The 22,114-nt window shown below is 39.8% G+C and overlaps 1 protein-coding gene across 1 annotated transcript; it reads left to right on the top strand.

The window, feature by feature from the left end:
- The first annotated feature begins 4,104 nt into the window (after nt 1-4,104).
- NEMP1 (nuclear envelope integral membrane protein 1) lies at nt 4,105-22,114 on the top strand. Its single transcript, XM_077757536.1, has 9 exons — nt 4,105-4,179; nt 13,407-13,531; nt 14,677-14,896; nt 16,604-16,676; nt 17,752-17,845; nt 18,312-18,426; nt 19,342-19,567; nt 20,358-20,531; nt 21,262-22,114. The coding sequence occupies exons 2-9, from the start codon at nt 13,430-13,432 to the stop codon at nt 21,437-21,439; spliced, it is 1,182 nt and encodes a 393-aa protein (XP_077613662.1). The 5' UTR covers nt 4,105-4,179; nt 13,407-13,429; the 3' UTR covers nt 21,440-22,114.

The following is a 22,114-nucleotide window of genomic DNA, read 5'->3' as shown; positions in this document are numbered from 1 at the left end:
CTACCTTGAAGTGACAGAACTTATTTGGATGGTAAGTTATCATGTGTTTAGGGACAATAAAGTCTCATTATTGTATATCTCCTTTGCACATGTTTTTTGTTTTTTTATTTTTTTAAGTTTATTTATTTATTTTGAGAGTGGGGAAAGGGGCCGAGACAGAGGGAGAGAGAGAATCCCAAACAGGTTCCATGCTGTCAGTGCAGGGCCTGACAAGAGGCTCAATCTCACAAACCGTGAGATCATCACCTTAGCTGAAATCAAGAGTCAAGTGCCCAACTGACTGAGCCACCCAGGCACACCCACCCCCCCTTCCTTTGCCCATGTTAAAAGTCAATGGTCAGTGATCTCCTGGCATTAGTTCCCAAATCTGGAATTAGTTCCTTTGTTCTCTGGGCTTTATTCAAAACCAAAGAATGAACTCTGCATGGTGGGGATTTGGAGCCTGGTAGAAGTCAATGCGTGTGTGTGTGCACATGTTTATTTTTTAAAACTTTTGGATTTACAGAAAAATTGAGAAGATAGGATAGGGAGTTCCCATATACCCCACATCCAGTTTCTACCATCATTGCCTTATATCAGCATGTTGCATTTGCTACTATTAATGAACCAGTATTCATACATTATTCTTTTAATTTTTTGATGTTTTTATTTATTTTTGAGACAGAGAGAAAGCAGGAGCTGGGGAGGGGCAGAGAGAGACAGAGACAGGAAACCAAAGTGGGCTCCATGCTGATGGCAGACAGCCTGACGTGGGGCTCAAACCCATGCATGAGCTGTGAGATGGTGACCTGAGCCACCCAGGCATCCCCATACATGGTTATTAATAAAAAGTCTATGGTTTATTCAGATATTCTGAGTTTTCAACTAAATTTTTTTTCTATTCCAGGATTCCATCCATGATACCATATTACATTTTGTTCTTATGTCTACTTAGGCTCTTCTTGGTGTTACAGGTTCTCAGTCTTTCCTTGTTTTTGATGACCTTGATAATTTTGAGGAGCACTAGTCAGGTATTTTATAGTTTGACCCTCTATTGGAATTTGTTTAATGCTGTTATGATTAGGTTAATTTTATGGGTTTGGGGGGAGAGGAAAACCATAAACATAAAATGCCATTTTCATCGCATGACATCAAGAATACATAGTATCAGTGTGATTTATTACTGTTGATATTGACCTCTCCAGATCAGCCAAGAGAGTGTGTGTGAGAGAGATACAGGATTACTATTGCAGTAGCAGTAGCCTAGACTTTTTATTTAATTAAAAATTTTTTTTAAAATTTTAATGTTTTATTTTATTTTTGAGACAGAGAGACAGAGCATGAGAGGGGGAGGGGCAGAGAGAGAGGGAGACACAGAATCTGAAGTGGGCTCCAGGCTCTGAGCCATCAGCACAGAGCCCGACGCGGGGCTTGAACCCATGAACTGCGAGATCATGACCTGCTCTGAAGTCGGAGGCTTAACCGACTGAACCAGCCAGGTGCCCCTAAATACTTTTTTATATTTATTTATTTTTGAGAGAGAGAGAGACAATGAGCAAGGGAGGGGCAGAGAGAGAGGGAGACACAGAATCCGAAGCAGCCTCCAGGCTCTTAGCGTCAGCACAGAGCCCAAAGTGGGGTCTGAACTCACAAGCCCTGAGATCATGACCTGAGCTGAAGTTGGACTCCCAACTGACCAGCCACCCAGGTGCCCCTAGACTTTTCTTTTTGAGGATGCAATTTCTTCTTTTGCCCATAGCTCAGACCCATTTTGACCTTTTTAGAAAGTTTATTTACTTATTTTTGAGAGAGAGAGAGAGAGAGTGAATGGGGTAGGGGCAGAGAGAGAGAGGGGAGAGAAAGAATCCCAAGCAGGCTCGCACTGTCAGCACAGAGCCCGATGTAGGGCTCAAACTCATAAATTGTGAGATGACCTGAGCCGAAATCAAGAGTTGCACACCCAACCGACTGAGCCCCCAGGCATCCCGACTCATTTTGACTTATAAAAAATACCTTGTTTTGGGATATATCTGTATCTATATCTATATCTATCTATATATTGTTTTGAAAGTTTGAACCTTCCCCTGCAGTAACCTCCTTTCCAAATTTCCTCTCCACTCACTAGACTCCATCATCTCTAATGCTCCTACCCACCACTATCAGATTCTCTAAAAAAATAAGATGCTTCAATTTCTATTAACATTCACTGATTACCTGTTTATGTGCCAGGCACTCTTCTAGGGCCTCACACTGTGTTAAATCATGTAATGGGAAGCAGCTTGATGCATAGAAATAACTCAGTCTTTGGGTAAGACTTGGGTTGAAACTGCAGCCCAGCCCAAATAACTATGCAATCTTAGGCAGGCTCTTTGACTTAGCCTCGGCTTCTTCAATGGAGAGATTTGTCTCACAAGACGCCTTAAGGAATAAAAATCTTTCTCTTAATCTTCACATTCATTTGATTTCCAGCCACCATGGGTGCCTGGCTGGCTTAGTCTAAAGAGCAGGCGACTCTAGATCTCAGGGTCCAGTTTGAGCCCTATGTTGAGGGTAGAGATTACTGAAAACAAAAACAACAATAACAACAACTTTTAAAAAACCCTCAAAACCTTTTGCCTACATTTTATTTTATTTTTTAAAGTTTGTTTATTTATTTATTGGGGCATCTGGGTGGCTCAGTCAGTTGAGCATCTGACTTGGCTCAAATCATGATCTCAAGAGTTCATGGTTTTGAGCCCCCATCAGACTTTGTGCTGGCAGCATGGAGCCTGCTTTGGATTCTCTGTATCCCTCTCTCTCTCTGCCCCTACCTTTCTTGCACTCTCACTCTCTCTCTCTCTCTCAAGAATAAACACTAAAACAATTTTAATGTTTATTTATTTTTGGGGGTGCCTGGGTGGCTCAGTCAGTTGGGTGGCTGACTTCAACTCAGGTCTTTATTTCCTGGTTCATGGGTTAGAACCCCACACCAGGCTCTGTGCTCAGAACCTGGAGCCTGTTTAGGATTCTGTGTCTCCCACTCTCTCATTCCACCCCCGACTTGTGTTCTCTCTCTCTCTCCCTCTCTCTCTCAGAAATAAAAAATAAACATTAAAATTTTTTAAATTAAAAATTTATTTATTTTTGTAATCTCTACTCCCAATCTGGGGATGGAACTCACCACCCAGAGATCAAGAGCACTCTTCTCACTGAGCCAGCCAGGCACTCTCCCCACCCCCTGCCTACCTTTTTGAATAATGTTTATTCCCATAAAACACTGACATAATTTTTTGTGTGACTCGTTTTAAATTATCTAGGACTTTGGAGGACACATGGTCTTACTTAAAAAAAAATTGTCCTGTCAGAACCCTACTTATAAAGAGGTCTCAAGGGTAAGTTACCCATAACAAAAAGATCGTGTAAAAAGGAAAGAAAGACGGGGCGCCTAGGAGGCTCAGTCAATTAAGCTTCCGACTTTGGCTCAGGTCGTGATCTCAGGGGTTCGTGGGTTGGAGCCCTGAGTCAGGCTCTGTGCTGACAACTTGGAGCCTGGAGCCTGCTTCAGATTCTTTGTCTCCCTCCCTCTCTGCCCCTCCTCCATTTGTGCGCGCTCTCTCGCTCTCTCTCTTCTCTCTCTCTCTCTCAAAAGTAAATAAACATTAAAAAATATTTTTTTAAAAAGGAAAGAAAGACTACAGAAAGAATTTCTGACAATTTTGAGGGAAATATCAAATTTGGTAGAGGCCTCGCCCATTCTGATTTTCTATTGGTTAAGCTTACCATCAATTGCACCAGCTGTAAATAAAGTGGAGACGGAAGCATGTTGTTTGGGGGTGGGATCTTCCTGTCGCCATTGCTAACGTTAGGGTCCGTCTTCTGATAGGCTGAGAGCTGCTTTTCCCGCCCACTCGCAGCAGTTGCTAAGAGGCGGGATTATAGAGTCCGTAAAGGACGGAATGCTCGAGGCTCCGCCCATCCGATTGGTTGATAGGGGGCAGGTCTTGCAGTGGATAGGCTGCTGGCCCTGCCTGTTCCAGCCAGTTGCTGGGGAGAGGCACGTGAAGAGGAGGCGGCGTGAGGCGACCACGGCGGGAGGAATGAAAGTGGCGGTCTCACCGGCAGTTGGTGCCGGGCCGGGGGGCTGGAGGGCTGGAGGCAATGGGGGCGGTGGGGCAGTGCGGCTGCTCCTCGTGCTCTCCGGCTGCTTGGCCTGCGGCTCAGGTACCCCCGGGACAGCAGCTGTCGTGGGGGCGGGTGCTGAGGGGATTATATTTAGAAAAGTGGGGAGTGTCCCCAGGGTGTGGACCGTTACTCTGCAGTGGGGTGCGGGCGTGGGGCGGAGGAAGCAGCTTCGTCTGCAGTGAGAGGTTAGGGTCTTGTGGAGGCCTGGGGGAGCTACCCAGAGTGGGGAGGAGGCTGGAGCCTTTTGGCCGAGACGTGAACGGTGGCCTGGACTGGGTGAGGAGCGGTCCTGGGGGCTGCGTCGCGCTGAACAGGCCTAGATTTTCCTGATTAAGAGTAAGGGGACCCCAGTACCATTCCTGGCAGGCCGAGCTGCCACTGGAAAGGGGACATTCCATTCATTCAGCAAATTAGCAACACCTTCTGGGCGTATGCTCTGTCAAGACTCAGGTGGCTGAACGGATAATTTTAATTCACCGAAATGGATTGATTTCTGTCTTATGTCTTCTTACGTTCTTATAAGATCCGGCCCTATAGGACGGACCTGGCGCCGTTAATTCGCGTTTCCAAAAAGTAAAAGATAAAATACCATTCACCATCAGATAGGCTTTTTTTTGGAAGTTGATGGTTTTAAAAATTTTTTTTAATGTTTAATTTATTTCTGAGAGGGAGAGAGAGAGACAGCGTGGGCAGGGGAGGGTCAGAGAGAGGGAGATACAGAATCTGAAGCAGGCTCCAGACTCCGAGCTAGCTGTCAGTACAGAGCCCGACCTGGAGCTCGAAACCACAAACTATGAGATCATGACCTGAGCCAAAGTCGGAAGCTTAACCGACTGAGCCACCCAGGCGCCCCTCTTTTGGAAGTTTATTCGCTTTTGAGGCAAACATTGGTATCTACCTATTGTTGGATAATTGGCTTTGGACTCAAATTGAACTGTTTACCTTTTCTGCTCTAATTCATAAAACCTAGCATTTTCTTAAAAAAAAAAAACCCACCTCCTTCTACCCTCTTATCAAACGCACAACAGAAAAATAAGCAAGGTTTCCAAGTTCCACTGGAGAGCGTTGAAACTCAAGCGGTTAAGGATAATCATATCTTGTAAACACATTATGCTCTCACTTCTCCCTTCCTTTGCTGCCTATCTCAGGCTGTCACAATTATCCTTAGCTGCAGCTTTAAGGGTGTCTCAGGATACATGGATGTAGTTCCAAATTGTAACGTCCTCCTGAACTCCTTTTTTGGGGGGGAGACGGAGGTATCCAGGAAGGTACTTTTCCAGAGCAGGGGCCCAGAGTAACATTTGAAGGGCTACTTATTATTTTTTAAGTTTTAAGAGTGTAGAGGATTTTTTAAAATGTTTATTTACTTGTGAGAAAGAGTGAGCGAGAGAGGGGGACAGAGGATTTGAAGGGGCTCTGCCGACAGCTAATGAGCTGTGAGATCGTGACCTAAGCCCGAGTCTGATGCTCAACGGACTGAGCCACCCAGGTGCCCTGAAGGGCTACATATGATCTGAATGAACTTGGGTCACATGGTTAACCTCTAAAATGGGGTTATGGATTGTTTCTGTGAAAGAGAAAATATATGCAAAAATGTTTCTGCCTAGTCAGGATTCAAACAGCACTATTTCTTTAATGAGAAGAACAGGAGCTTCTTAGCTTGGAGAAGGGTGAATTTGGGATGATATTCTGCGTGGCCTGGTAGATCATGTGGGTGGCAGCTACAAAGAGACAATCAAGTTATAGACAAGAATTTTCTAAAAGTCAGAGGCACTTAAAGACAAAATACAGTACTTCAAAAGGTAGAAAGTTTTTTCTCATTCTGATTATAAAAATAATGTGAGTTTATTTTAGACTATTTGGCAAGAACAATTAAGTATAAAGAAGTAGAGAAAACCCTCACTCTTTATTCCATTCAGAGGCAATCCATTTTAGCCTGGTAGTTTTCCCCATGTTTTTAATAAAATTTTGGGGGCACCTGGCTGGCTTACTTGGTAGAGCATGCCACTCTTGATCCCGAGGTTGCAGGTTTGAGCCTCACTTTGGATGGAGAGATTACTTAAAAGATTGATTGATTATTATTTTTTAAATTAATTTTTAAAAATTTACATCCAAGTTAGTTAGCACATAGTCCAAGAGTAGGTTCCTTAATGCCCCTTACCCATGTAGCCCATCCCCCCCCTCCAGTAACCCTCTGTTTGTTCTCCATATTTAAGAGTCTCTTGTTTTTGTCCCCTCCCTGTTTTTATATTATTTTTGCTTCCCTTACGTTCATTTGTTTTGTATCTTAAAGTCCTCATAGGAGTGAAGTTATATGATATTTGTCTTTCTCTGACTAATTTCGCTTAGCATGATACCCTCTAGTTTCATCCACGTAGTTGCAAATGGTAAGATTTCATTCTTTTTGATTGCTGAGTAATACTCCATTGTATATACCACATCTTCCTTTAAAAATCTTTTTTAACGTTTTATTTATTTCTGAGAGACAGTGTGAGCAGGGGAGGATCAAAGAGAGAGAGAGGGAGACACAGAATCTGAAACAGGCTCCAGCTCTGAGCTAGCTGTCAGCACTGAGCCCGACGCAGGGCTCAAACCCATGAACCGTGAGATCATGACCTGAGCCACCCAGGCACCCCAATGTCGTCTTTATCCATTCATCCATTGATGGACGTTTGGGCTCTTTCCATACTTTGGCTATTGTTGATAGTGCTGCTGTAAACATTGGGGTGCCAGTGTCCATTTGAAACAGCACATCTGTATCCTTTGGATAAATACCTAGTAGTGCATTTGCTGGGTTGTAGGGTACTTAAAATCTTTAAAAAAGTTTTTTTGAATTGATAATATATTCATACACCTGTCAGCAATCCAGTTCTCTTCCCTGAAGCCCACCAGTTATTACTAGAGATAGTTTTCTTAATTGTTTTGTACCATAAAACATTTTTGTGTCATTTAAAATTCTTCATAATTGTTATTTTTATTTGTATTCTGTTCTTTGGACAGACCATTTACTTAATGTTTCTGAACTTAACATTTAGTTGGATATTTGTGGTGTTTCTAGTTTTTCTTTGTTGTAGATAACACTTTGTGAACATTTTTGCGTATAAATTTTTTACTGATTATATTTTTAGGATAGATTCTCAGATTTATTAGATCAAAAGCTAAGACATATTTAAGACCCTTGAAACATCTTGCTGAAATATTTTTCTGAAAAGTTGTACCGGTTTCAGGTACAACTGTGAAAACACCACTATCAGCACTATTTGCTTGTGACCCATATGCTTGCCAGCTTTGGATATTCTAGACTATAACATCTTTGCTAATTTGATAGATCAAAAGTAGTGTCGGGGCACCTGGGTGACTCAGTTGGTTGAGTGTTCAGTTTAGTGTCCGTCTCTTGATTTTAGCTGAGGTCTTGATCTCATGGTTTCTGAGATGAAGCTCTGCACTGGCACACTTGGGATTCTCTTTCTCTCGGCCTCTCCCCCCCTTCAAAATCAGTAAATAAACATTAAGAAAAAGTAGTCATGTCCCAAAAAGAGACAAAATATTTTTAAAAAGTGTCTTATTTTTCTTTGCATGTTTTTAAGTTTATTTATTTATTTAGAAAGGGAGAGCATTTGTGGGAGGGGTAGAGAGAGAGAGAGAGAGAGAGGGAGGAGAGAGAATGAATCCCAAGCAGGCTCTGTATTGTCAATGGGGAGCTTCATGCAGAGCTCGAACCCAGGAACCAAGAGATCATGACCTGAGCCTAAATCAAGAATCGGACACTTCACTGAGCCACCCAGGTGCCCTAAGGGTATATATTTTTTTATAATATATTTATTTATTGAAAATTTTCTTTAATTTGCTTGCTGTCTTTTACTTTTTTTTTTTATTGAAGTATAGTTGTCATACAGTGTAATATTAGTTTCAAGTATATAACATAGGCACCTGGGTGGCTCAACTGATTAAACATCTGACTCTTGATTTCGGCTCCAGTCACGATCACATGGTTCATGAGTTCGAGCTGTGCATTGGACTCTGTGCTGACAGTGTGGAGCNTACGTTACACAATGTTTACCGCAATAAGTGTAGATCCCTTTTACCTTTTTAAATATATTTGTATTTTTATGTAGTCGCTTCATTTTATTCTTATTTCCATAGCTTTTATGCTTAAAGAGCCCTCCAAAATTGAATTTATATCATTTTTTATGGTATACTTTAATTTTTTTTAACTTTACTTTTTAATCTATAATTAATGTTAGGATTTGGTGTGAGGTGAGGCTCTAGATAGATTTTATTTTCCAAATAACCAGTTGTCCCAGCATCCCATTGAATGATTCTTTGCTAAGTGCACTGTTTAAGATGCTTATTTTTAAGAAGGCTTTTAAGTATAAACTAAGTTAAGAAATGAACAGAGGCTATTTAAGAAATTGCTTTTCGGGGTGCCTGGGTGGCTTAGCCGGTTAAGCATCCGACTTTGGCTCAGGTCATGATTTCATAGTTTGTGGATTCGAGGCCCGCATCGGGCTCTGTGCTGACAGCTCGGAGCCTGGAACCTGCTTCATACTCTGTCTCCTTCTCTCTCTGCCCCTCCCTCACTTGTGCTCTGTCTCTCTCTGTCTCACAAAAATAAATAAATGTAAAAAATAAATAAATAAAAGAAATTGTTTTTCATGACTTTTTAGGGTCTATTCCAGTCCTCACATATTATGAATCATTTTCATTGATTCTGCCTGTGGATGTTAAGTGATCAGTGCTGTTGATTAAAGGATTGTAAGCAAGTATAAAGTTATTAACCTTTGAATAGCTGCTTTAATTGCAATATTTAATTGCTTTAAATGCAATAAGCAAGTTATGATTCACTACATTCCATGAAGGCATTTTCCAAAATCTTTGGGCTCAAAAGCATTTTCTTGAATGTTTTATTCATTCTACTTTTTAACATACTGGCCAACTCACTTAGGCGGGGAGAGGAAGAAATGTGGTGTATATCGTTTTGCTACAGGAAGCACAACATTTTAAATGAGCATTTTGACAACTTATATATATTTAAGGTCGTTTGGTTTAGTTCTGTGTTGCTAACAATTTAAGCTATAGCTGGAGTGGTGATTGTTCTACAAATTAGCCGTTTTGGCTGAATTGGTATAGTTCACCTCTCAATGAGTTTCCAAAGATGTGGCTGACCAAGGTGCTGATTTCCACAGGAGGTTGCTATTAAAGACATTTATTTACTTAATTAAAATTCTTTCCCTTGAATGTTATATAACTTGGGAAAAGGAAGAACTAGATTTTAAAAGATGTTGCTGGTTATAAAATAATTTTATTTAGGAAAATGGTGTCAGAATTTTAAAATTAGTTTCAAAACAATAATGCCTTTTCTTGGCATTAAATTTTTCAAACTCCCTGTGCTGTTGACATTATTTGTATCTTCTATCTTCTTGAAAAGAATAGTGGGCTTAAAAAGGTGTAGTGTTCTATTACTTGGTGCTGTGGGAGAGAAGGGAGTAACAAGTGTGACTCTTGCTTTTGTTTTTTTATTGGACAGGTGCATATTTCCACTTCAGACTTTGTTCATAGACTGGATATTCTTTTAAGGAAGTGTCAGGTTCTTGTTCAACAACATTTTTTAATTTTAATTTAATTTAATTTTAATTAAAAAAATTTTTTTTAATGTTTTATTTATTTCTAGGAGAGAAAAAAGAGAGACAACGTGAGCAGGGGAGGGTCAGAGAGAGAGGGAGTCACAGACTGAAACAGGCTCCAGGCTCTGAGCTGGCAGTCAGCACAGAGCCTGACGCGGGGCTCGAACCCACGAACCGCGAGATCATGACCTAAGCGAAAGTCGGACGCTTAACCGACTAAGCCACCCAGGTGCCCCGTCAACAACATTTTTTTTAAAAAATGGTGCCCAATGTATTTGTATGCCTCCATGAATTTCTCAGTACAGTAGTTTTAGCATTCACATAACCTTACTTATACTCTCCAGGAGAAGATAAACATTTTTTTAAAAAGTTTCATTTATTTATGTAATCTCTACACGCAACGTGGGGCTCAAACTCACAATCCCAAGATCAAAGGTTGCATGTTCTTCTGACTGAGCCAAGTGAATAAACTCTTGAACCATATTTGTGAGTGGATATTCTTTCAGTACATTTATGTGCTTGCTAGTGAGACAAATGTCAACAGGATTTGGAAAAGGTTTCACTTTATGAAAGATAGGCTAGGAGGAAATCCCAGTTACTACTGGATTAAACCGTAGTGAGAAACTGACAGATGGGAGCGGGGGTTTAGGGCATGCTACCCCAAGATGTAGTATCTTGGCATATTATATATTTTAAGCTGAGGGAGTTTAAGAAAACAACAGGAGCAGGAAGGTCTCTTTGACCTCCCCACCTTATCCTTCTCTGAAACAGACCATAAAATCTTGTGAGAGGTGCCCTCCCTCTCTCCTTATACCTTGAGGAATTTAAGACACAGAGGCATTTGAGAGGAATCTAAGCAAGTTTACTACAATTGCCACATACTCTTTACCATATTCCTTCATAGCTGTCCACATTTTATCAAACATAGCATAAAAGTACATAGGTCTAACTGTTTCTTTGGGTCTTCATTTCCTTACGAAGGCTTTTGTGTCACGTTAAACTTTTATTAAATGTGTATGCTTTTCTGTTGTTAATCTGTATCAGTTTAAAATTTCAGACCCAGCCAAGGACCCTAAGAGGATCAAGGAAAACTTTTTCTTCCCTTACAATATTAAGATTGAATTTTTAAGAAAATTGAGATGTAATTCATGTATAATAAAATTCACCCTTTCAGTGGTTTTTAGTATATTTACAAGGTTGTGCATCCATCATTATTGGCTAATTCCAGAATATTTTCATCACTCCAAAATGAAACCCCATATGTCTTAGCAGTCATTCCCCATTCACTTCTGCTCCTGGCAGCCACTAACATCTACTTTCTTTTTCTGTGGATTTGCCTATTCTGGACATTTCACATAAGTGGAATCATTCGATATATGGTCTTTTTGATCTGGTTTCTTTCCTTCAGAATGATATTTTCAGGGTTCATCCATCTTGTAGTATGTATCAGTACTTCCTTTTATGGTTAAATAATATTCCACTGAACAGGTGGGTCTATCATATTTTGTTTTATCCATCAGTTCATAAGTTGATGGACATTTGCATTGTTTCCACTTTTTAGTTATTTATGGATATTACTACTATGAACATTCATGTACAAGTTTTTGAGTGAACATGTTTTCAGTTTTCTTGGATATATACATAGGAGTGGAAATGCTAGATCATACAATAACTCTATGTTTAACTTTTTGAGAAACTGCCAAACTCTTTGCCAAAGAGGATGCACCATTTTACATTCCCAGCAGCAATGTTTGAGTGTTCTAGTTTCTCACATCCTGCCCAACCCTTGTTATTGTCCTCTTTGATTTTAGCCTTCCTAGTGAGTGTAAAGTGGTATTTCATTGTGATTTTGACTTGTAGTTCCCTGATGACTAATGATGTTGAACATCTTTTCATATGCTTATTGGCCATTATTTATATCTCCTTTAGAGAAATGTCTATCCAGATCCGTTGGCCATTTTTACAGTTGAGTTGTTTCTTTTTTTATTGCTGAGTTGTAGAATTCTTTATATATTATGGATTGTAGACCTTTATCAGATATATGATTTGCAAATATTTTCTCCCATTTTGTGCGTTAATCTGTTTACGTTCTTCAAGGTCCTTTGAAACACAAAGTTTTAAATTTTTATGCACTCTGATTCATCTGTTTTTTCTTTGGTTGCTTATGCTTTCATGTCATATCTAAGAAACCATTGCCTAGAGTGGTCATGACGATCCACCCCTGTGTTTTTTTCTAAGAGTTTTATAATTTTTGCTCTTATGTTTAGGTTTAAGATTAAATTTAACTTCAAAATTATCTCTAGCTTCAACTAAAACCATTTTGGACTGGCAGGCATCCTTGCCTTTTTTGTGTGTATAACTTTGCTTTCTTAAGGTTTTGTTTTGTTTTTTAGTTTATTTAAATCTATCGATCTTTATACCTAGATCAAAGTGATAACTGCATTTCCACTTAGAGTAGCCCTTAATAAGTTGGTAAGTACAATATAGAACTCAAGGAAAAAGTTATTTAACTGTTTTGTGGTAAAGAAGGTAGCTCGTACAAACTTGGGTGGAAAGGTATGAGAAAGTGGTCATTTGTAAGCCTTGAGATTGAATACAAACTTCTGAATGGAGAATCTTCTATCTTGGCAAAATGAGAGGGACTGCATACGTTAATTGACTGCTCATAAAATTTGAAACAAAACAGCTGGAAAAAACGTGATTTTGTGATCTTTCAGCATCTACTTAAAGTACTATATATGCAAAAACATTGCCAAGTCTGTTCATCCTATTCAGGAGATAGGGAAAATAAATAGATGGGGTTACTTTAACTCTGCCTTTATAAGGGAAGCAGAACCTGGGTGTGAATGTCAGTTAAGCTATTCACTAGCTGTATGACTTTGGGCAAATTGCTTAATCCTTCTAAGCATCAAGTTTTTTATTTGTGAAACAACAATCATGAAAGTGCCTGCCTCATAGAATTGTTGGAGAGTTAAATGAAAGACAACATACTGTCTTAATAAACACTTAATAGTAGCTTCTATTACTGCTTATTCTGGGTTAGTTGCTATTTATAACATTTAAATGATTAAATTTAATGGAAATAAGACTGCCTTGTTTCTTGTTTCAGTTTTCTTTTTTTTATTAATTTTTTAAATGTTTATTTATTTTTGAGAGAGAGAGAGCATGTGCACAAGTGGGGAGAGGGGCAGAGAGAGAGGCAGACACAGAATCCATAGCAGGCTCTAGGCTCTGAGCTGTCAGCACAGAATCCTACATGGGGCTCCAACCCATGAACTGTGAGATTATGACCTGAACCAAAGTCAGCCACCCAACCAATTGAGCCACCCAGGCACCCCTCTTGTTTCAGTTTTCTTGTTTCTCAATCACTGACATTTTAACCTTAACCTTAAGAAATTGGTCTGTTTCACTGGTATTGTAATAGCATCATAGTGTAACAGATGGTAGCTACACTTGTGAGCATAGCATAAGGCATAGGCTCCTGGAATCACTGTATTGTACACCTGATACTAATGTAACATTGTATGTCAACTATACTTCAATTTAAAAAAATAGTGATTGGTTTAATTCTTTTTATGTAATGGGTTATAGTTATTAGCTTGTTCTGTTATCCTAATCTTTATTTCCTTTCTTTGCATAAAGCTGGAATTGACATAAACGTGGTCATGCTTAAGGAATCCCAAGTTTATAATATGAGTGACAGGCAACAGTTCTGTTATAAAAATGTGCTTATCCCCAGGTGGCATGATGTGTGGACACGGATACAGGTAATAATTTGGAGGCCCCTGGCTGGGGCAGCTTCTGTGAATATCTGTCTGTGATTAGGGAGTACTTTGACACATTTTCCCCCTTCACACACAATTGGAAAAGAAGTATCGTCAACAACCTTGTTAGGGCTCAGATTATCCTGTTGTGTTTTCATCAGTACGCATTCATGCTTGCTTTGTGTTCCTCTATCTTTGTTCCCTTAAGTAACTTAAAATACTTGACCCTGAAGTAACCTCCTTCCTCTTTTTCCCAAAGAAGCTTTCTTCTCTTCCTCCCTGTCCTTCATACACATAAGCACACACACGCCAACCCCCTCTTTCTTTTAAAGGCCTTATGCCTTCTTCGGCCTGGAAACTGTTGCGTGCCTATCAGGATGTAAACTCTTTTGCCTTGCTGTTCCTATTCTGTTTTGATTCTACACGAAATATTTCATTACCCCCCTGCCTGAAGTTTCCCTTTGATAGGATGACTTTCGTTTCATTTATTTCGTAACACTATTAAGCCACCTGGCAAACAAGAATGTCTGGCTGTAATAGTGATTGAACAAAATGAGTCCTTTTGGAAACCCTGCTGCTGGTATAAGCATAGTTACTGATAAGGGCATTGTTGTTCACATCGTAAACATAAGGGTGGGCTTGTGGGGTTTTTTAATTTTCTTTTTTTTATTGTCTGATATAAAGATCATATTCCATCTGAGACACATTATAACCAACATTTACCCATAATCAGTGATTTGTGACGGAGGGTTGAACTTCTCAGCCTGTCATTATGGGAAACATTTTCAGTTTTCTAGGGCGGCCTTCTGCCTGACAATTTTCTTTTTTTTCTTTTTCTTTTTTTTTGCTTAGCAATTTTCTTAATATGCCAGATACTTGTTTTGTATCCTCTCTTATAAATAGCTGTAGNACATTCAACTCATGGTAACAACAAGACATCCTAACAGCTGCCTCTCTGTACCATGTGCAGTGTTATTTGCCCAATTATGTTTTAGCCGCTGCATCTCTAAATTTCTTATAAGCCTTGTGGAAAACTGGTGTTACTGATATCTACCCTAGAGTTATATACTCTAAAGTTTTTTTAAATTGTATTTATGAATATTTAAAATTTCTGCTTCTTTCTCATCCCGATTTTACTTGTGTTACAGATCCGGGTAAATAGTTCCAAACTGGTACGCATCACCCAGGTGGAGAATGAAGAGAAACTGAAGGAGTTAGAGCAGTTTAGTATCTGGAACTTTTTTTCCTCCTTCTTAAAAGAGAAATTGAACGATACTTATGTTAACGTGGGCCTATACAGCACAAAAACCTGCCTCAAAGTTGAGATTCTAGAGGAAGACACCGAATACAGTGTCATTGTGACCCGGAGTAAGTCTTACCTCTGTTTTTCTGTGGATTTTATAGTGAAACAGGACTGAACTTTGGAGAGTGTAAGTAGTGAGACAGAGAAGTCAGTCCAAGACAACTAGCTCCCTTTTGGTTCTGATTACAACCTGAGCATACCCCTGCTCCAGACAGTTGAGAGAGACCTTCTCCCACATAAAATCCTTTAGGCCTAGGATAGAGATTTCACGTTAGGTCATTCTGAATGTCTCCTTACCTAGATTTGTGAAGACTTGTGTTCCTAATACTTCCAGTGGCCCTGAGCTGATCTGCTTAGTGTTCTTCAGAGTTAAGACAGGTTTATTCCTGCCCTCTGGGCACTTCTAGACAGTTAGAGGTCCTGAAATGTATAGGCCTACATTTGAAGACATGAATGGTTAAATAATAAAAACTGAAGAAAGTAGAACTGAATATTAATGCTTCACAAACAAAGATTTGTGGAACCATAAGTAACTTTGAAGATCACTACAGTTTATTTAAGGCTTATTCAGTGGAACTGGAAACGTTTTCCCTTTTCTGAATGTATTTAAGAAAGTTTCACAGAGGACTGGAATCGTTATCCTGTTTTATTTTCTGACTTTTGGTCTCTCTTTGGTTACTACCCAGGGTTTTGGGATGTTGCGAATAGCAGAAACATTCCTGGGTTTTGCTACAAAGTCCTAGGGTTCCACGGTATCTTTTTGGTTGTATAGAATTTGCCTTTTTTGGGAGGGGGGGTGGTGGTGTTCCTTTTACAAGTACTGATTCTTTTAGCTCCTGTTCTGTCTGTGGACCTCGCCTAGACTCAGAGCCCTTGAAGGTGAATGCTGTGGGAGTGTCTGGTATGCCCCTGAGGGGCCTCTGCTTGGGCCCCCTGGTCCTGGGTGAGATGTGTTTGAGTGTAGGCTTTTCCAATACAGTGCTTGTGTAGCAGAGGGAAGTAGGTGGTGTTGGGCAAGAAAAGCAGCCAGTTAGAGAACAACAAAGGGCCTGGACCCAAAGTTCTAGGCAAATCTGCTGAATCCGAACCTGTGAGTGATTGAAGGCATGAAAACCAGAGTAGTAGAGACCCCTTGTGGGCGATTGCATGAAGCGCTGATGGCATTATGCCTGGCTCCATCCAAAGCAAAGTTAGTTTCTTTTAGCCTTAGCTTAGGTAGCCAAAACAAAAATAAGATTTCCAGAAAAGCACAGGTTAGAGAGAGAAAATAATTATATTTTCTACTTGGAAGGGTTCCCAGGCTTTAAGTGGAATTTACAATGCTGTTTAGGTGGGTTGTTTGCATTTACAGAGGTTGGTGTGCTGGCTGATTTAACCCTGCCCCCCCAGTTGAAAATCTGCATATAGCTTTTGACTCCCCAGAACTTAATTACTAATGGTCTAATGTTGACGAAAGACTTACTGATAACCTAAACAGTTGATTAACACATACTTTGTATGCTCTATGTATTATATACTGTGTTCTTACTATAAAGTAAGCTAGAGAAAAAAATGTTATTAAGAAAATCACAGGAAGAGAAAATACATTTATAGTATTGTGATGTATTGTCAGAAAAAGTCTGCGTATAAGTGGAACCGGGCAATTCAACCCATGTTGTTCAAGGGTCAGCTATGTTTTATTAGCTGACTAATAATGCCAACATTGCCTTTTATTCTATAAAGGCTTAAACTGTTCGTTTCCCCTATTAAACAGAAGTCTTTATTTATTTCAGGATTTGACCCCAAACTCTTCTTCATTTTCCTCCTTGGACTTGTGCTATTTTTTTGTGGAGATTTGCTGAGCAGGTAGGTTCCTGGGCTAGAGTACAAAATGACAAGGCTTAGACCCACCCTGCTTGGCTTTTATCATGAAGACTTTAGGTGCTGCTCTTTCCTCTTCCATGAGATTTATGGCTAGGCCATTGCCTGCTTGGAAAATATTTTTTAGTACTTTAGTAGGTGTTAGGATTTTGCTATATTCTTACATTGAATAAGATTGGCAAGAATAAAATTCTTGGATTAGGTTGAACCATCATGTCATGGGATTTAGTCAATATATCACCACCCTTTTCACCATTGGAAATAACGTGTTAAGTCCCCATTTTTACAGGGCCATGAGTTTGTTGAGGAGTTTCATGCCATTCAGAGGTAAAAAAACAAACACCAACCACTTATTTCCTGCCTTTAGGAACCTACTAGCTAAGGTAGGTAAAACTGACATGTACAAATATGCAGAAAACATACAGATAACTAAACAAAACATTGAACAAGGGTGGTATCAACATTAACTTTGTACACAAGTGAAAAGAATATTTATGGAATAATGAATGAAAGCTTAACAATTAGAGTTGGAAGTCAGGCTGCAGTGAGATTGGTAGAAGTTGTTCCTTATTTTGGGGGTCCTGAGAGAAACTCACAGTGAGGAGGAGGAAAGTCTGGCACCAAGAGCCTGGAATAGGGCAGGCGCTCTCTCTGTTCCAGGCTGTGTGTCTGGTTATCTTTCTGGGTAATCAGTTCAGTTCCAGTTTTCGGTCTCCAGTAGGATAGTATACCTGTACCTTCCTTTTCCCCAGTGAAGCCATGCAGTTCTGAAGAAAGACTCATTAAAAATTGGGGTGGGAGAGATGCTGCGATGGGAGTGGGTGACTAAGCAGAGGCTTATTGTTGGGAGGTATTTGAGGGGCCTCACTGGTATCAATCCTCATAATCTGGCAGCAGTTACATTGTACCAAGTCCCATCAGTGTTGACACCTCAGGTTTTAAACAAATACCTGCTCTAATCTTAGACTTTTTTCTGTCTTTTGGCTGGGATAGTCTACTTTGAATGATGCCATGTATGAAGAATATACACGTAGTCATGAGATAATGTTTCTCTCTGCAGAAGCCAAATCTTCTACTATTCCACTGGGATGAGTGTGGGAATTGCGGCCTCTCTGCTAATCCTCATTTTCATACTGTTCAAGTTTATGCCCAAGGTAAGTAGCGGAATCCTCAAATGCAGTCAGGATGAGCTTGGATAGTTAGTTGAGGGACTATTTTGTTGAATAATCTTACAGCACTGAAAATTGCATTGGTGGCTGATAAGTCAATGTCCTTCCTACTTTTTCCTTGATTCAGAAAGGTACTTTCCACGATGGAACTTGGAGCTTGATTACCTACAGATTCCGCCTTTCATTTAAAATCCCTTTGCATAGTGGGGAATTAAAGTCTCCTTCCTGTTTGCTAATCACACAGCCAGGCTTTTAACTTAACTCAGCACCTCATTTTCCCAGTGGTCTTTGCAGACTATACCATTTTAAATATAAAGGATGTCTTTTTAAGAGATGTGGTTTTTGTGTATTTTAGTAGGTTGAAGTTCTTTGAAATGATAGTTCCATTTTGCTTCTTTTATGTTTAGAAAGCCTGTTGTAACTTTTTGTTTTCACTTCTACTCTGTTTTAGAAAAGTCCCATTTACGTCATCTTGGTGGGAGGCTGGTCCTTTTCTCTGTACCTCATTCAGCTAGTTTTAAAAAATTTACAAGAGATCTGGAGGTGTTACTGGCAGTATCTTTTAAGTAAGTGTTGTCAGTTTTGCTTTCCTTTTTATATGTTTATGGGTTATTTTAATTCATTTGATCATGAAAAGGTGTTGCTTGCTTACAGGAGCTCATAGTCCATGCTATTTTATTAATTTTTAAGAATCGTAGTTCTTTATTCCTAACTCTGTGCGGTTGTCACATTAAGTGAAAATGGTGTTGCCAGGGAGAAGACTTTAATTGGCTGGTGTCTATAAGTACACCTTTCTTTACACAATAGGCATTTTCCTGAAAATGACTATATTAATTGACTATATTAATAGAATTGTATTTTAAGTCCACTTAAAGACCTTAAGAAGTAAAGGACTCTACATGAATGTTTCTGTAAGCTGCAGATCCTTTGCTTATACAGATGGTAACCCTTAATCTACCTTTTGAGAGGTAATTAATCTGGATTTTCATATATTAGGCTTTTTTAATTAAGAACATTTTTTTAATGTTTATTTTTGAGAGAGAGACAGAGCATGAGCAGGGGAGGGGCAGAGAGGGAGACACAGAATCTGAAACAGGCTCCAGGCTCTGAGCTAGCTGTCAGCACAGAGCGAGATGCGGGGCTCAAACTCACGGACTGTGAGATTATGACCTGAGCTGAAGTTGGACACTTAACTGATTGAGCCACCAGGTACCCCTAGGCTTTTTTAAACAGACTGTTGTAGTGTTGTTCAACATGTAACTTCAGTCGTCCGTTTGAACCAAATAAACTTGGGAGCAACAGAAAGGGTAGAAACTTAAAGAGATAAATAGTAATGAAAATGTGTGAATAATTCAGTAAAGATCTTGTCCGTTTTCCTAATTCAATAGGTGCTATATAGTGAATGGATTGTTGCTCCCCACACAAATGATTTTTACCAGTAATAGATGAAAAAGCATGTTTTCTGATAACTCTTCTCATAGGCTATGTCCTCACAGTTGGATTCATGAGTTTTGCAGTCTGTTACAAGTATGGGCCCTTGGAGAATGAACGAAGTATCAACCTGCTGACCTGGACCTTGCAGTTGATGGGCCTATTTTTCATGTATTCCGGTATCCAGATACCACACATTGCCCTTGCCATTATCATCATTGCACTGTGTACTAAGAACCTGGAGTACCCTATTCAGTGGCTGTACATCACCTACAGGTGACTGAAAGGCAATATAACTTTGTAATGAAACATGCAATATGGGATGCAGTTGCGGCAAAAGGGTACAGAGGTGTTGACCTGGGAACCTCTTTGTTAATGGAAATTTATTGTATTATGCTTCTGCTTTTGTTCCTTCCGAGTCTTTCTTTTTAGAGTCTCTCTGGGCATTTTTATAATTTCATTCTAGCCATTTTATATAAAATAAAAGCTTCCAGTAAAGTGTCATGTGTCCCTGTGACCACTAGGTGGTGCAGAGTATACACTTTTACACCACATGCCTCAGGTCACCAGGTTTCAGAATATTTCACATTGGCTCTCAGATTGCTCTGCGAGTTCTGGTCCTCAGATGTATTTCAAAGCGTGTTATCATCTTGCATAGTGAACGTGGAATGGTCATAGGTTCTGAGGTTATCAGTGGTGGTTTTATTAGGTAGTCAAGATGATGCCTTCAGTTTGGGGAATCCAAGTTAATGGACCACAATGTTATACCATCATTTTCTTGTCATTTTTCCACTTATTGGAAGATAAATATTTTGTCTGTCATTTGTTGGCAAATAAGTGAATTTATCCACATTAGTGAATAATATGGATTATTCTGACTTGTCATTCCTAGTCTCACATGTCAGGTGTATATTATAAGTCAAGGTGTCTATAGAAGAAAGGTGGGAATGATGACTTGTAATGCCCAGGCTCTCTGCTGTATACTTGGCTCACTGAAGGGAGCTAGAGGGCAGGCTGAATAAAAATTACTGATTAATGATTCATGATGTTATTTTGGTGAGCACAGAAAGATGTGTAAGGCAACAGAAAAGACTGTCCCCCCTCGTCTCCTGACAGAAGAAGAATATCGGATACAAGGAGAGGTGGAGACCCGAAAGGCTTTAGAGGAGCTTCGAGAATATTGTAACAGTCCAGACTGCTCTGCCTGGAAGACTGTTTCTCGAATCCAGTCTCCAAAGAGGTAAATCCTTGACCAGCTGTGCTAAGCATCTATCAGGCTAATTGTGACCTTGAGTTTTAACAGAGATCATACTTCTAGATAATCATTTTGTATTGGTGGCTTTGTTTTCCTATTCACCTAGGAGTAGTTGACAGAAGGATACGTGTATCATCATATGTTAAGCTGTAGCCTGTTTTCTGTTTCTTCAAGGAACTATCTACTCTAGATTTGATTGTAGCACTGAGATGAGAAGACTCCAGGACCATATTAATTTTCCCCTGTGATAGTTTTGCCTTGCTCTCTGTGTCTGAATTTTTCTATGTGTAGGGCAGGGAGGGGTCTTTTTTATTTGGGAGCAACTGTACCAATAAGTATGTGAAGCTTCGGTTTGGAGTCCTGATGGCATGAAGGTCATAGAGCCATAAACATGAATAAATGTGTAATGCCGCTTAATCTTCTCTTATCAGGATTACAGGTGACTAAAGGAACCTTAGCACTTTCCTAACTAAAAAAAAAAGTGTAGGCTAGTGCTTATTAAGCAGGATGGCATTTCAGGGATTGTTGGGTTATGATCCCAGCTTTCCTGTTCTCCTTATTTCTTGCTTTAGCCTACTTGCCTGCCAGAATAAGGCTAGACTTAATATAATTTGAGTTGTGAGTGCATCAGATGTTTCAATTTGTTCTTATTTTGAAAGGAAACCAGAAAGAGCAGAAGGCAGGTTCTTAAAGATTATTATCTTCTCTTTTCTAGATTTGCTGATTTTGTGGAAGGTTCTTCTCACCTCACACCAAATGAAGTTTCTGTCCATGAGCAGGAATATGGATTAGGGAGCATTATTGCCCAGGATGAACTCTCTGAAGAAACATCCACTGATGAGGAGGGCTCAGATTCTCGGTACCCCACTGTCACACAGCAGATCAACTCCTGACTTAGGTGGTGGTTGGTTATTTTTATGTGGACTGGCGTGGGACCTGATGGTTCATGTCGCATGTGTGTGTAGCTGCTTCTCAGCTCTTTGAAACAGGGTGAGATAGTGCAGAAATTCTCCCACACAAATTAGAGGCCTGAAGAGGCCTCCCTCGCAATGGTCCTGGTGGTCTCTGTGGGATCCCTGGGAGAGTGGATCAAGTATTGAATGCTTCTCAGTGCTTCCCATTGGTTGTGGGCCCACCTTTATGTTTCAAAAACAAAAACAAACAAACAGACAACTGGATGGCCACAGCCAGCACGGCATTCTAGCTCTTCTTAAGAGTTCATTTGGTGGTGGCATGTCTGCCACCATAGCTGGCACTCGAAAGTGAGAACCATTATATGTGTGCAGTAATGCTTTCAGACCACATGCTGCATCTTCCAGAGAGAACTCCACACATCTGAGCCTCCTTCACTTCTGCTTTTCTTTCAGTGACTTTAGAATAATCCTTGTTTTAGCTATTTTAAGAGGAAAATAGATTTTTATGTCTGTCTTATTTTTTAAATGAATATATATTTTTAAATGTAACAGATTCATGTTCAGAACCAGCAAGTGCTCCAGATTGACAAACCCATAGGCCCCTATGTTTATTAATGTGGATTATCCATTAAAGCCCCAGAATTGTTGTGTTGA

This window comes from Crocuta crocuta, unplaced genomic scaffold (genome assembly GCF_008692635.1).
Source record: "Crocuta crocuta isolate KB4526 unplaced genomic scaffold, BGI_CrCroc_1.0 scaffold549, whole genome shotgun sequence".
Classification (NCBI taxonomy): Eukaryota; Metazoa; Chordata; class Mammalia; order Carnivora; family Hyaenidae; genus Crocuta; species Crocuta crocuta.
Note: the sequence above shows the minus strand (reverse complement) of the source record. Positions and strands in the feature narration are given on the sequence as shown.